The sequence below is a fragment of the Columba livia genome, chromosome 25 (genome assembly GCF_036013475.1).
Source record: "Columba livia isolate bColLiv1 breed racing homer chromosome 25, bColLiv1.pat.W.v2, whole genome shotgun sequence".
Classification (NCBI taxonomy): domain Eukaryota; kingdom Metazoa; phylum Chordata; class Aves; order Columbiformes; family Columbidae; genus Columba; species Columba livia.
The window spans coordinates 4,646,896-4,661,009 of NC_088626.1; the positions used below are offsets into that span (position 1 = coordinate 4,646,896).

General features: G+C 59.7%; 1 protein-coding gene across 1 annotated transcript; it reads left to right on the forward strand.

Annotated features, from left to right (window-relative positions):
* The first annotated feature begins 383 nt into the window (after positions 1-383).
* On the forward strand, positions 384-9,599 carry MXD1 (MAX dimerization protein 1). Its single transcript, XM_065041121.1, has 6 exons — positions 384-953; positions 1,039-1,135; positions 3,728-3,757; positions 6,272-6,386; positions 7,786-7,945; positions 8,020-9,599. The coding sequence occupies exons 1-6, from the start codon at positions 758-760 to the stop codon at positions 8,205-8,207; spliced, it is 786 nt and encodes a 261-aa protein (XP_064897193.1). The 5' UTR covers positions 384-757; the 3' UTR covers positions 8,208-9,599.
* Positions 9,600-14,114: the final 4,515 nt, after the last annotated feature.

Below are 14,114 nucleotides of genomic sequence, written 5' to 3' on the forward strand. Positions count from 1 at the left end.
ACTTATTTTTTGGTGGCCGGGCTGGGTGTTTCCCCCCAGCGAAGTGCTTCTTTGCTTCTGTCTTTTGCTAATTAACGAGGTTTGCTAATTAACAGCCGCTCGCCCCAGGCGGGGGGTGCAGAGGGTGAGGGAAGCCCTGGGGTTGAAATGGAGGTGCTGGGGGGGTAGATGGGGGCGGGTTCTGTCACCTCCAGGTCACCGGGTTGGGGGGGTCCCTTGTCACCTGCTGGTTGTCACCCCGGGGGGGTTGTGGGGTGGGGGGGAGTGGGGCTTTGGGTGCTTTTGGGAGGGTGCCTTGGTTCTCCCTGACCTGGGGGGGCCTTGGAGAACGGGGGGCTCCCTGTATAGAATGGGGGGGTTCCAGCACGGGGTGGGTCGGTCCCGGGGGGGTCCCTGGGGGGTTCGCGGGTTCCCCTTTGCCCCCCCCCTTGAGCCCGCGTAGCCAGCTGGAGCTGACGCCCCGCCCCTTTCGGCTTCCCGCTCTCCCATTGGCTGCCCAGGCAGGAAGTGAGTCAGGGCGAGAGGTGTGGCAGGGCGTGCCGCCCAATGGGGCGCGTCACGGATGAAGCCAGTAGGCGGGGCGTCGTGGGGGGGCCGGGCCAACGGCGGGAGGGCGTGGAGCTCTCGGCCAATGACAGCGAGCGTGGGGCGTGGCCTCGGGCACAGCCCCCTAACGCCCGCCCTCCCGTGAGGGCGCTGGGCGGGGTCTCCCTCCTCCTTCCTCCAATAGGCAGCGGCGGCAGCGGGACACCGCCCAATGAGCGGCGGCGAGGGGTGTGGCCTGGTGGAACGGCCGGGCGAGGCGGACAGACGGCGCCACCGCCCCCCGCGCTCCGCTCGCCGCCGCCGCCGCTCCCGGCCCGGCGCTCCCAGCGGAGACATGGCGGCGTGCGGCGGGCTCAGCATCCAGCTGCTGCTGGAGGCGGCCGATTACCTGGAGCGGCGGGAGCGAGGTACCGCTGGCTCCCCCCCCGCCCCGGCCCGGTGCCCCCTGAGGCGGGCCCGGTGTGACCGGCGGCCCCGGTTGTGTCTCCGCAGAAGCCGAGCACGGCTACGCCTCGCTGCTGCCCGGCGGGAAGGACGGGGAGGCCCTGCGGCGCCGAGCCAAGGCCAGGAGGAGCGGCGGCGGCAGCAGGTACCGGCGGGGGGACCCGCACCGGGAGCGGCCGCGGCCGGACGGGCCCGCCGAGCTCTGCGGGCCGGTCCGGGCAGTGCGGGAGGGGCTGGCCCCGGTGACCGGGCAGGTCCCGCTGTCACGGGGTGTGTGGCCGGGATGGGGACTCTCCTGTCACCGGGGAACCGGGCTCGGTAAGGTGCCCCTGTCACCGGGCATGTAGCCGGGGACACCCTCCTGTCACCGGGTGACCGGGCAGCTCCCGCTGTCACGGGACATGTGGCCGAGGAGGGGACCCTCCTGTCACCAGGTCCCACTGTCCCGGGGCACCTGGCAGGGCTGGGGGAACCCTCCTGTCACCGGTGACCAGGTCTGGTAGGATCGTTGTCACCAGTGGCTGTTGGGGCTGGGGACACCCTCCTGTCTCCAGGTCCTGCTGTCACAGGGCTTGTGGCTGGGGGGACCGGTGGCAGGGTCTGGTCGGATCCCACTGTCACCAGGTGCTGGCTGGGCTGGGGGACCTTCCTGTCCTTTGGTGACCAAGCCCAGTAAGGTCCTACTGTCATGGAGCACCTGGCAGGGCTGGGAGGGACCCTCCTGTCCCCAGGTGACCGGGTAGGTCCCACTGTCACCGGGTGTGTGTGCCCAGGCTTGGAGGACCCTCCTGTCCCCGGAGGTCTGGTAGGATCCTGCTGTCACCAGGAGCTGTTGGGGTTGAGGACACCCTCCTGTCCCCAGGGGACCCTCTTGTCCCTGGATGACCGGGCAAGTCCCTCTGTTGCAGAGCATGTGACAGGGCAGGTCCCTCTGTCACAGGGCGTGTGACAGCGCTGGGGACCGTCCTGTCCCTGGGTGACCGAGCAGGTCCCTCTGTCACGGGGTGTGTGCCTGGTGGGACCCTCCTGTCACCGGGACCTCATGTTCTGCCACCAGCCCCTGTGTCACCCCCGTGTCACACCGTCCCCTTCCCTCCCCTACCAAGGGCTCCCTGTTGTCACCCCCAATTCACGTCCCCCTCCCGGTGTTTCTCCGGCACCTCCCGGTGAGATACGAGGGAGAACCCGCCCGTTTGGGGCAAACCGGGGTGGGGACCGTGCGTGCGCCTGACGTGGCGGAATGTGGAACTTGGGCTTTTGATTTCAGCTTGTGCCGAGCTCGGGAAGTGAAACTGTCCCCGTCCGCCGGGATTCGCCCTAAAGAAAGAGAGACTTTGTTCAAGCAGGCGCAGGGAATCGCTTGGCTTTCGTTCAACCCTTAAATTAATCACCAAATCCTGCTTTCCTTTGAAAAAACTCCTTTTGTTGTGTTCAGGAGCAGGTCCCACCAGGTTTGGATTTTTTCCCGGGCTGTATTTAATTGCTCCTCGCAGGTTGGGGGATTAATCACCTAACGTTCCCGTGTCGCGTTTTATTTGCTCGCTCTCCCGTTCCATACGCAGGTATCGCCTGTGTCGCGGAGTCACCGCATGGGTTTTGGTTTATTCAGCCGCTTTAAGAGCGTTAAAACCCCTTGGGTGTCATCGCGCTCCTGAGTGTCACCCCCATGCCAGGACGTGTCCAGCACCTCGAAACAGCTTCGGGGGAAACACCGTTGTGTTCCTGCCGACACGTCGCCGCTCTCACCGGCTCGTTTCCAGCTGTTTGCCCAGGGAGGAGCGGTGTCACCAGACGTGCCACAGTGTCACAAACTCCCTAGCACGCCGTGACCTTTGAGAGCTGCCGGCACAGCCCAAACCGCGGCCTGTCCCCTCCCCGCGGGTTTCGGGGTGCGGGTGAAGCCTTGGGCTCCTCACCGGGTGAATTCGCGGGTGTTTTTCGCACACCCCGAGTTTCCTTTTAGGAAGATTTAGGGCTTGTTCTTCACTTCAGAACTGATCTGTGATACATTAAAACCACACGGCTGCGGTGGGTCCGTTCCCTTCTTTTTTGCTTAATTATCCTCCCCAAAATCCACCCAGAGCCTCGACGCGGGTTGTTCCTCACCGACATTAATGACGTTTCACCTTTAATTAGAGCCAGCGGCTTCTCGAGGTGTGAAGGAAGGAGCGGGTGGGAAGCGGCTCTCCCCACGTGTCAATGCAGCGATTTGGGGTTTCGAGGGAGAGAAAATAAGCAGCGCTTTATGTTTCCTGCCTCTTCTTGCTTTGCCGAAATCAGGAGCTTCCAGGGAATTTGTGAACGGATTTAACGCCCGCTGGGACTTCACATCGTGTTTGTTCGGGACGCAGATTCTCCCATTGCCTTCCTTGTGCGAGAAATCTTCAAAAAGCTGCTTTACAAACCAAACCCGACATGCCCCAAGGCACCAAAACCCGCGTTCTGTCCAACAGGGGCTGGTTGCAGGTTGAACCAATACAGCCGCTTAATCCTAGTCCTGGTTCTAAAACTTCAGCCTCTCTGCTTTACAAATGCCATATTTTAGGTTTACTGACCCTTTTATTGCCGTTTTTCTCCCATTTTCTCCATTGCACCATGCTGTCTGTGTCCTTTGGCTGTTTCATTGTCCCCACTTCACCAAGCGACGCCGAATTTGCCGTTTTTCCACGTTTTTCCTAAATTAATCCCGATCGCGGAGTCAAACGAAGGAGTCACTAATTGGTTCTTTCTCTTTCAGGTCGACGCACAACGAGATGGAGAAAAACAGGTGAGCGCTGGAGCTTTGTGTGAATCGCATGGGGAGCGGGGGGAACAACGGGACAAAGTGACACCAAAAGGGCCCTGATGTCGGCAGGAATTGCTGTCGGAGCAGCTACGTGATAAAGAGATGGGAATTCTATTTATCGGTCGGTTTGTATCTTGGGGCAGAACTGAGCCCGGTTTCATGGCTTAGAAAAGCCCAGGGATTTTTATTCCTCGTGTGAAAAGACCCAGAAAATGAGAATTTGGTGACTTCAGGCTCGCCCGGTGTCCCTCTCGCCGCCTTCAACCCGAGTGGTGTCGCAATCCCATCGCTAACGTTGCACAAGCCGTGAATGCTCCGTCTTTTCCGCCCCTTCGAGCGAGAAACAAGACAAACCCTCCGCGCGATGCTCGCTCGTCCCTTCTCATTTATTACCACAAACCAGTGGGATTCGGGGGGTTTTTAAGCGTGGCAGCGGTTTCAGGGGGGCAGAAACGTGCTTTGAGAGTCGGGGTTGGAAGCGGAACCCCCGGTTGGCTGCGGCATTGTGAAACCTGGGCGCTTTTCGGCGCTGGCCGAGCGGGTTGTTGCTGCTCCTGCGCAACCTCTGCTGGGCAGGGCCGGCTGGTTTTTTTCCATTCCTTGTTTTTCGGGTGCGAACGGGGTATTTTGCTTTAGCAGCAGCTGAAAAGGTTGATTTTGCTACCGCGGGGCCAGCTCCTCATCCTCATCTGTGCCCACAAAACCTCATCTTAGCCCACGTGTTCCATCCATGTTATAATCCCGAAGGGATTTGTGTGGCCAAGCGCCTGTTTCCTCCCCACATGCCCCAAACAGGCACTTGCAAAACCCCCGTCTGTCGGTGTCCATCGGGTGTTTCTAAGGTGGGTGTTGCAACCGCTGCCTGAGAACGTGCCTTGAAACTTGAGGTTGGGGCGTCTGTCATGATGGGACCCCAAAATTAGTTTTAGGTGGACAATCAAGGTCCAAACCAGACTTATTCTGTCCAGGAAAGTCCAGCAAAACAACCGATTAGAAATGGGGTTTATACAGTCAGTTAGCACTCTGGTAACATAAAATACAGGCTCAGATATCAGTTGAGGAAATTATCGGCGTGCAGCAAATAAGAATAATGGAGATGCACAGTGTGCATACACGTGGTTCACTAAAAACAACGCCAGAGCCGTCCCTGACCCCAGGAAATACAGTCGTCTAGTGAGGAAAACACCCACACACAGCGATGAGACAGTCCCAGTACCAGGAGGGTCTCCTGGTTGTATTTTGGCCCGTGGCTCCGAGGGGCCCACACAAAGGGAACATCGGCGGGACCCCCGTTTTTATAGTCTTGTCAGATCTGGCTGTGGGCATTCAGAAGCTTCTCGGCTGCTCTGCACCCCCGCTCTGGCTATGGGCACCCCAAAATGTCTTAGCACCCCCCGACTCTAGGTATGGGTGCCCCGAAACTTCCCGACCCCTCGGCACCTCGTCCCCTCTTCTAACCAGCCGACAGAAGGAGGTGTTAACTGCCCCATTGCGGGAGAGGGGGGATGTGTTGGGGAAGTGGGGGGCACAGGGGGATGTGCATCTGCCACGGTGTCAAACGCGGGGAAGCAGCCGTGCCGGGGCAGCTCGGGCACCGCGGGCCAAGGGATGAGCCCGAGGAGCCGGAGTGTCCTCGGCAGCGGTTTGTGAGCGATAGAACCTGAACTGACGCGTTAATGCTGAGAAAATCGGGGTGTTGTGACGCAAGTTCCCAGCGCCAAGCAGCCGGTGCTGCGTCCCTTTGGGTACCTGCTGCTGTTCCAACCGCGGCGATGGAGCCAAAACCGGCCCATTCCAACCGGGTTGCCAGCTCCACAGCATCTGTCCCGGTGCTACCAAAGCGACGCGGTGACCGAGCAGCGTCCCCGCAGCGAAGCTTTTTGGGAGGAGAAAGCCCAAAAGCAGGTTTGCTCGCCCAAAAAGCCGCGCTCATCGGCAGCTCCTCACCAGCAAACACCCCAAAAGGCGCCGTGGTTTGTCGGTGGCATCGGCCGGAGCTGCAGTTGTTTTTTGGGGATGTCCCGTTGTCCGGCTGTGGTCTTCCCGGTGTTTTCTATCATGTTCATCAGTCAAGAGCAGTTTGATCTGTTGACACCCAGACCTGATGGTCTAAGGTGAACTCTGAAACCTTTGGAAAGTCCTTGACAACTCCACATATGTTGCCTTATATTATTATATATTATTACATGTTTCTACTACCTCTGATCCAGAATTACCTCCAATTCTTTCCTACGGGTGCTTACTTACTTGGTTTTATATTCATTCATATATTTCATTATTTTACATCACACTTTCAGAATCACGAACCACAGTTCCCAGATAATGTGTGTTAAAGTAATGGCACGTTTTAGTTTCAAGTTGTAGGCGTTGGGGTTGTGTGTTTGTGCACCCGGGATGTGTATTCGGGTTGTCACAGGTCACAGGGATGGTTCTGTGTTGTATTTCTCCTCGGCGTTGCCGGGGGTGGACCCGGTGAACCCCGTGTTGTGTTTGCAGGCGTGCGCACCTGCGGCTGTGCCTGGAGAAGCTGAAGGGGCTGGTGCCGCCGGGCGCTGACGCCGGGAGACACACCACGCTGAGCCTGCTGACCCGCGCACAGTCCCACATCAAGGTGAGCGGCACGGAGCGCGGATCCCGGCGATGTGTTACAGATCAGGCTGCGGGATCGGGCACGGACGCGTTTTGCACAGAAACCCAGAGTGTCAGGGGTTGGAAGGGACCTGGCAAGCTCATCCAGTGCAATCCCCCCATGGAGCAGGAACACCCAGATGAGGTTACACAGGAAGGTGTCCAGGCGGGTTGGAATGTCTGCACAGAAGGAGACTCCACAACCCCCTGGGCAGCCTGGGCCAGGCTCTGCCACCCTCACCGGGAACAAGTTTCTTCTCAAATTTAAGTGGAACCTCCTGTGTTCCAGTTTGAACCCATTGCCCCTTGTCCTATCACTGGTTGTCACCGAGAAGAGCCTGGCTCCATCCTCCTGACACTCCCCCTTTAGATATCTGTAAACATGAATGAGTCCCCCCTCAGTCTCCTCTTGTCCAGCTCCAGAGCCCCAGCTCCCTCAGCCTTTCCTCACCCGGGAGATGCTCCACTCCCTTCAGCATCTTGGTGGCTGCGCTGGACTCTCTGCAGCAGTTCCCTGTCCTGCTGGAACTGAGGGGCCACAGCTGGACACAATATTCCAGGTGTGGTCTCCCCAGGGCAGAGCAGAGGGGCAGGAGAACCTCTCTGACCTACTGACCACCCTCCTGTCACTCTCTGTCCTTTACACTTGGACTCAACAGGTTTCTCTTGACTGGGTGTGATTAGAGCTTTATGAGCTGAGGGGTAACTGGGGCAGCGCTGGCGTCGGCCAGTGCTCAACTCCCTGGTTATCAAAGACTCTGAAAATGTATAAATAGGATAGGACAAGCTCCAGTGCAGCTGCACAGAGAAGCTGGAGTGAGTTGAGAGAAGGCAACGGAGCTGGTGAGGGGCTGGAGCACAAGTGTGATGGAGCGGCTGAGGGACCTGGGGGTTCAGCTGGAGAACAGGAGCTGAGGGGAGACCTTCTGATCTCTGAACTGCCTGAAAGGAGCTTGGAGCCAGGGGGGTCGGGCTCTGCTCCCCAGGAACAAGCGCCAGGAGCAGAGGAAACGGCCTCAAGTTGCGCCAGGGGAGGTTGAGGTTGGATGTGGGAACAATTTCTTCCCCAAAGGGCTGTGGGGCATTGGAACAGGCTGCCCAGGGCAGTGCTGGAGTCACCATCCCTGGAGGGTTGGACAGACGGACATGAGGTTCTCAGGACATGGGGCAGTGCCGGGCGTGGGTTATGGGTGGACTCGATGAGCTCGAGGGGCTTTTCCAACCAGAACGATTCACAGATTCTCAGACACCCTGAGCAGAGCCCTGTGCTGGAGCAGGAGCCCTCGGCAGCTGCTGGTGGTGGCGCTTTGGTACCTCAAGCAGCAAAGGTGACGTTTCACTTGGAGCTGGGGGCTCAGTCTCTTCTCTCCCGCCCTCTGCAGAAGCTCGAGGACTACGACCGGCGAGCCGTGCACCAGATCGAGCAGCTGCAGCGGGAGCAGCGGCACCTGAAGCGGCAGCTGGAGAAGCTGGGGGTGGAGCGGACGCGCACGGACAGCGTGGGCTCGGCCGTGTCCTCGGAGCGCTCCGACTCGGACCGCGGTGAGTCCCGTCCCGCGGCGACGCCGGGCCCGGCTCCGTCCTGCCGCGGTGTAACCCCAATGTTCCTCTTGCAGAAGAGATCGACGTGGACGTGGAGAGCACGGACGACCTCCCCGCCGACCTCGACTGGAGCAGCAGCAGCCCCAGCGACTCGGACGAGCGGGGCAGCCTGCAGAGCGTCTGCAGCGACGAGGGCTATTCCAGCGCCGGCCTGAAGCGCTTGAAGCTGCAGAGCGGCCACAAACCGGCTCCCGGGCTATAAGAAGCGGCTCCCGGAGCTGCTCCACCCATCGCTGTTTCCCCTCTGGATCTCCTTAGGTAGCCCACCCGACCGTCCCGCCGCTCTGCACCTCGAACGTCCCCGCGTCCCGCAGACCGACGCAAAGCTGAGCTTTGCCGAAGTCCTAAACCGCACGGGGCTGCGGGCGATGCTGCTCCCCGAGCTCGGCCCCGGCGCGCCCACCGGCTTCTCTTCCCATCCCAACTCCCTCTGCACACCGAACATTCCAAGCGCGCTCCGCTGCGCCCGAGGACGTCACGGCGGTGACAGTGACCTCCGCGCGCTCGCTGTCCCGTGTCCCCGATCTGCTCCACGTCTGCCCAGCGACCTCACGTACCCGCTGATCAGCGGCGAGGCCCCGATGCCGCGTTTTGGGTGAGGATCCAGGGACGGAGCCGCACTCAGGTGGTTTGGAGCGCGGGGACGAGTCGGCGTCGGCACGCGGAGCGTTTTGGCTGCGTCACGTCCCGCGGGGGCACAGGAATTGTACCGGAGTCCCCCAGACCCGCTGCCGTCCCCACGCCGTCCTGGCTCTGCGCGTCGCCCTCACTCCACCATCCCCTTCTCCTCTTGTCTCGGGGACAATTTAATTCTACCTCGGAGAGACGAACCAAGACGATCTCCAGCCCTTTAGCACAAAAAACCAAGACGATGCCTCAGCCGTTGGCCAGAAGCGACGCCGGGTCCCGTTCCAGCCACCGCTCAGCAATAACCGGGGGGTCCTACGGGTCCAAACGCTTCCCCGGCCGCGGGAGGAGCTTTTGGGGCACCGAATGGGCTCCCTGAGGATTTTGGTCGCTGCCAAACACGCCAAGAAAAGGGGCAGAGCCCCCAGCGCCCATAGCGGGGGGTCCAGCCCGAGAGCCCAGGGAATGTACAGAGACGCCAGCTAGAAATCCTATTTATTCCTTTTTCTACCCTATGACTTTCTGCCTTTTCTAGACGTTTGCAGACTTGGATGAGTAGATGTTGCGCTAACAGACGGTTCTTTGCCTGTCGAGCTCCGAGGGCTTTTCCATCCCATGGGGGGAACAAACCCGCACCCGGTACAAACCCCCCGAACACGAACTCAGCACCCCCGGCTCCCAAAAATGGGGGAAAAAGGCAAAAAGATGAAAAGCACAAAAGACAAAACTGCAGAATATCGGCATTTTGAGGCCCGAAACCGGGGAGGTCGGGGAAGCTCCGATGGGAGGGAAACACACGGGTATGGGGGTTTGTGTCGGTTGGACAGACCCAAATCTTGAGGTTTCGACTCATTTTTTGGTGGTGTGCCTGTTTGAGTGGCGTCTGTTGGTGAAACGCCACGCGGGGGTGGCTTTATTGGTTCCCCCCCCCTTTTCTCCCCCCCCCCCCTTTTCTCCCCCCCCCCCCCTTTTCTCCCCCCCCCTTTTCTCCCCCCCCCTTTTCTCCCCCCCCTTTTCTCCCCCCCCTTTTCTCCCCCCCCTTTTCTCCCCCCCCTTTTCTCCCCCCATCTTTCTCCCCCCCCTTTTCTTGCCCCCCCTTTTCTTGCCCCCCCTTTTCTTGCCCCCCCTTTTCTTGCCCCCCCCTTTTCTTGTCCCCCCTTTTCTCCCCCTCCTCTTCTCCCCCCTTTTTTCCCCCCCCTTTTCTCCCCCCCTTTTCTCCCCCCCCTTTTCTCCCCCCCCTTTTCTCCCCCCCCTTTTCTCCCCCCCTTTTCTCCCCCCCTTTTCTCCCCCCCCTTTTCTCCCCCCCTTTTCTCCCCCCCCTTTTCTCCCCCCCCTTTTCTCCCCCCCTTTTCTCCCCCCCTTTTCTCCCCCCCTTTTCTCCCCCCCCTTTTCTCCCCCCCCTTTTCTCCCCCCCCTTTTCTCCCCCCCCTTTTCTCCCCCCCCTTTTCTCCCCCCCCCCTTTTCTCCCCCCCCCTTTTCTCCCCCCCCTTTTCTCCCCCCCCTTTTCTCCCCCCCCTTTTCTCCCCCCCCCTTTTCTCCCCCCCTTTTCTTCACCCCCCTTTTCTCCCCCCCCCTTCCCCCCCCCCCCCCCTCCCCACTTTCCACCCCCGCCCCACTGCCAGCAGCACATCCCCCATCACCGACCCCCAGGACACCCCAGACCCGCATCCCGGCCCCTCGGGCCCCACAACCCACCAGCATCCCCATTAACAACCCGCAGCCAGAACCCTTTTACAGCTCACGCCGCACCCCGGGGGCTCCAGGAGCCGCTGCCGCCTCCCCCCGCACCAAAACCCCCTTTTTTGGGTTGGTTTTGGCATTTTCTGTTCACATCCCGAGCCAGGTTGTTTGGGGTTTATTTTTCTTACATTTTATTTCCGTTTTCCCATCGTTTTCCCATCGTTTTCCCCACTCGTTTCTTCTCCATCACCCACGCGGCTCCGGGTTCGTGTTGGTTTATCTGGGACCCCCGTTGTTGTCACCGGGACCCCCCCGTCCCCCTCCCATGGTGCTTTTTTTCGGACGCGTTTTTTAGGAACTCCGTGTTTTAGACCTTTTGCCGTGTTTTTGGATATTTCTGGATTGTTCCACTGTTAGAAATAAATTATTTCATTACGAAAGAGACGCGTGTGCTGGGGGCGCCTGGGGCCGTGCTGACTGGGAGGGACTGGGAGCTGCTGGGTGCAAACTGGGAGCTCAGTGCTGCATACTGGGAGTACCTGGAAGTGACTGGGAGTGACTGGGAGTGTACTGGGTGCCTACTGGGAGCTTCTCTGGGTGTACTGGGAGCTGCTGGGTGCAAACTGGGAGCTCAGTGCTGCATACTGGGAGTAACTGGATGTGACTGGGAGCGACTGGGAGTGTACTGGGTGCCTACAGGGAGCTTCTCTGGGTGTACTGGGAGCTGCTGGGTGCAAACTGGGAGCTCAGTGCTGCATACTGGGAGTAACTGGGAGTGACTGGGAGTGTACTGGGTGCCTACAGGGAGCTTCTCTGGGTGTACTGGGAGCTCCTGGGTGCAAACTGGGAGCTCAGTGCTGCCTACCGGGAGTGACTGGGAGCTCCTGCGTGCATACTGGGAGCTCAGTGCTGCATACTGGGAGCTGCTGGGTTCAAACTGGATGTGACTGGGAGCTTGCCAGTGCATACTGGGAGCTCCTCTGTGTGTACTGGGAGCTCACTGCTGCCTACTGGGAATGACTGGATGTGACTGGGAGCTCCTGGGTGCTTACAAGGGGGTCCTGGGTGCCTACTGGGAGCAACTGGGAGCTCGTACTGGGAGCTCACTGCTGCCTACTGGGGGTGACTGGATGTGACTGAGAGTGTGCTGAGTGCCTACAGGGAGCTTCTCTGTGTGTACTGGGAGCTGCTGCTGCTGCCTACTGGGAGTAACTGGGAGCTACTGGGAGTGACTGGAAGCTCCTGGGTGCAAACTGGGAGCTGCTGCTGCTGCCTACTGGGACAAACTGGGGGCTACCGGGAGTGACTGGGAGCTCCTGGGTGCAAACTGGGAGCTCAGTGCTGCCTACTGGGAGTAACTAGGAGCTACTGGAAGTGCCCAGAAGCTTCTGCATGCATACTGGGAGCTGCTTGGTGCAAACTGGGAGCTCAGTGCTGCCTACTGGGAGTGACTGGGAGCTGCGGCGTGCAAACTGGGAGCTCCTGTGTGCATACTGGGAGCTTAATGCTGCTTACTGGGAGCTGCTGGGTGCATACTGGGAGCTCAGTGCTGTATACTGGGAGTAACTTGATGTGACTGGGAGTGACTGGGAGTGTACTGGGTGCCTACAGGGAGCTTCTCTGGGTGTACTGGGAGCTGCTGGGTGCAAACTGGGAGCTCAGTGCTGCATACTGGGAGTAACTGGATGTGACTGGGAGTGTGCTGGGTGCCTACAGGGAGCTTCTCTGGGTGTACTGGCAGCTCCTGGGTGCAAACTGGGAGCTCAGTGCTGCATACTGGGAGTAACTGGATGTGACTGGGAGCTCCTGGGTGCTTACAAGGGGGTCCTGGGTGCCTACTGGGAGCAACTGGGAGCTCGTACTGGGAGCTCACTGCTGCCTACTGGGGGTGACTGGATGTGACTGAGAGTGTGCTGAGTGCCTACAGGGAGCTTCTCTGGGTGTACTGGGAGCTGCTGGGTGCATACTGGGAGCTCAGTGCTGCATACTGGGAGTGACTGGGAGCTCCGGCATGCAAACTGGGAGTTTCTGTGTGCATACTGGGAGCTTAATGCTGCTTACTGGGAGCTGCTGGGTGCATACTGGGAAGTCACTGCTGCTTACTGGGAGCTCCTGGGTGTGTACTGGGAGTGACTGGGAGCTTGCCGGTACATACTGGGAGCTCCTCTGTGTGTACTGGGAGCTCATTGCTGCCTACTGGGAATGACTGGATGTGACTGGGAGCTTCTGGGTGCTTACGAGGGGGTCCTATGTGCATACTGGGAGAGACTGGGAGCTCCCAGGTGTGTAATGGGAGCTTGCTGGGAGATACTGGGAGCAACTGGGAGCTTCTGGGTGCGTACTGGGAGCTCACTGCTGTCTACTGGGAGAAACTGGATGTGACTGGGAGTGTACTGGGTGCCTACAGGGAGCTTCTCTGTATGTACTGGGAGTTGCTGCTGCTGCCTACAGGGACAAACTGGGAGTGACTGGATGTGACTGGGAGCTCCTGGGTGCAAACTGGGAGCTCAGTGCTGCCTACTGGGAATTACTGGGAGGAACTGGGAGCTGCTGGGTGCAAACTGGGAGCTGCTGGGTACAAACTGGTAGCTGCTGGGTGCATACTGGGAGGTCACTACTGCTTACTGGGAGCTCCTGGGTGTGTACTGGGAGCGACTGGGAGCTTGCTGCTGCCTACTGGGAGCTCCCCTGTGTGTACTGGGAGCTCATTGCTGCCTACTGGGGGGTGACTGGATGTGACTGGGACTATACTGGGTGCCTCCAGGGAGCTTCTCTGTGTGTACTGGGAGCTGCTGCTGCTGCCTACTGGGAGTAACTGGGGGCTACTGGGAGCGACTGGGAGCTCCTGGGTGCAAACTGGGAGCTCAATGCTGCCTACTGGGGGTGACTGGGATCTACTGGGTGCAAACTGGGAGCTGCTGCTGCCTGCGGTGGATAGAGCAGCACCCAGGAGGGGGCAGGTAATGAATCAGGTAATTAAGCCCCAGGTAACGAAGCTCCACCAGCAGCAGGGACCGGGCAGGTGACACCAGCCCCACTCGTCCCCAACACCCCTGGGGTTCCCCCTGGGTCACAGGCAATGGGGTCACCAACGGGGTGACAGCAGCTGCTGCCACAATTGTCACCATCACCGCAGCTGACACTGTGGGCCGCTGGGATGTCCCCTAGTGTGGGACACATGGGGTGGCATGGGGGGTGACAGAAGGACCTGGGACATACAGGGTGACATGTGGGGTGGCTTTGGGGACACAGGAGGTGGCAGAAGCACTGGGGACACATGAGGTGGCACCTGGGGTGGCACATGAAGGCAAGGAGGTGGCAGAAGAACTTGGGACATCCCAAGTGGCTTTGGGGACACAGGAGGAGGCAGAAGGAGCTGGGACACACGAGGTGGCACATGGGGTAGATTTGGGGACACGGGAGGTGACAGAAGGACCTGAGACACCTTGGATGGCACATGGGGTGGCTTTGGGGGTGCTAGAGGTGATAGAAGGACCTGGGACACCCCAGGTGGCACATGGGGTGGCTTTGGGGACACAGGATGTGGCAGAAGCACAAGGGGGCACATGAGGTGGCACCTGGGGTGGCACATGAAGCCACAGCAGGTGGTGGAAGGACTTGGGACACCCCAAGGGGCTTTGGGGACACAGGAGGAGGCAGAAGGAGCTGGGACACATGAGGTGGCACACGGGGTGGATTTGGGGACACAAGATAGTGGCAGAAGGGGCTGGGACACACAGGGTGGCTTTGGGGACGTGGGAGGTGGCAAAAGGAGCTGGGACACATGAGGTGGCATATGGGG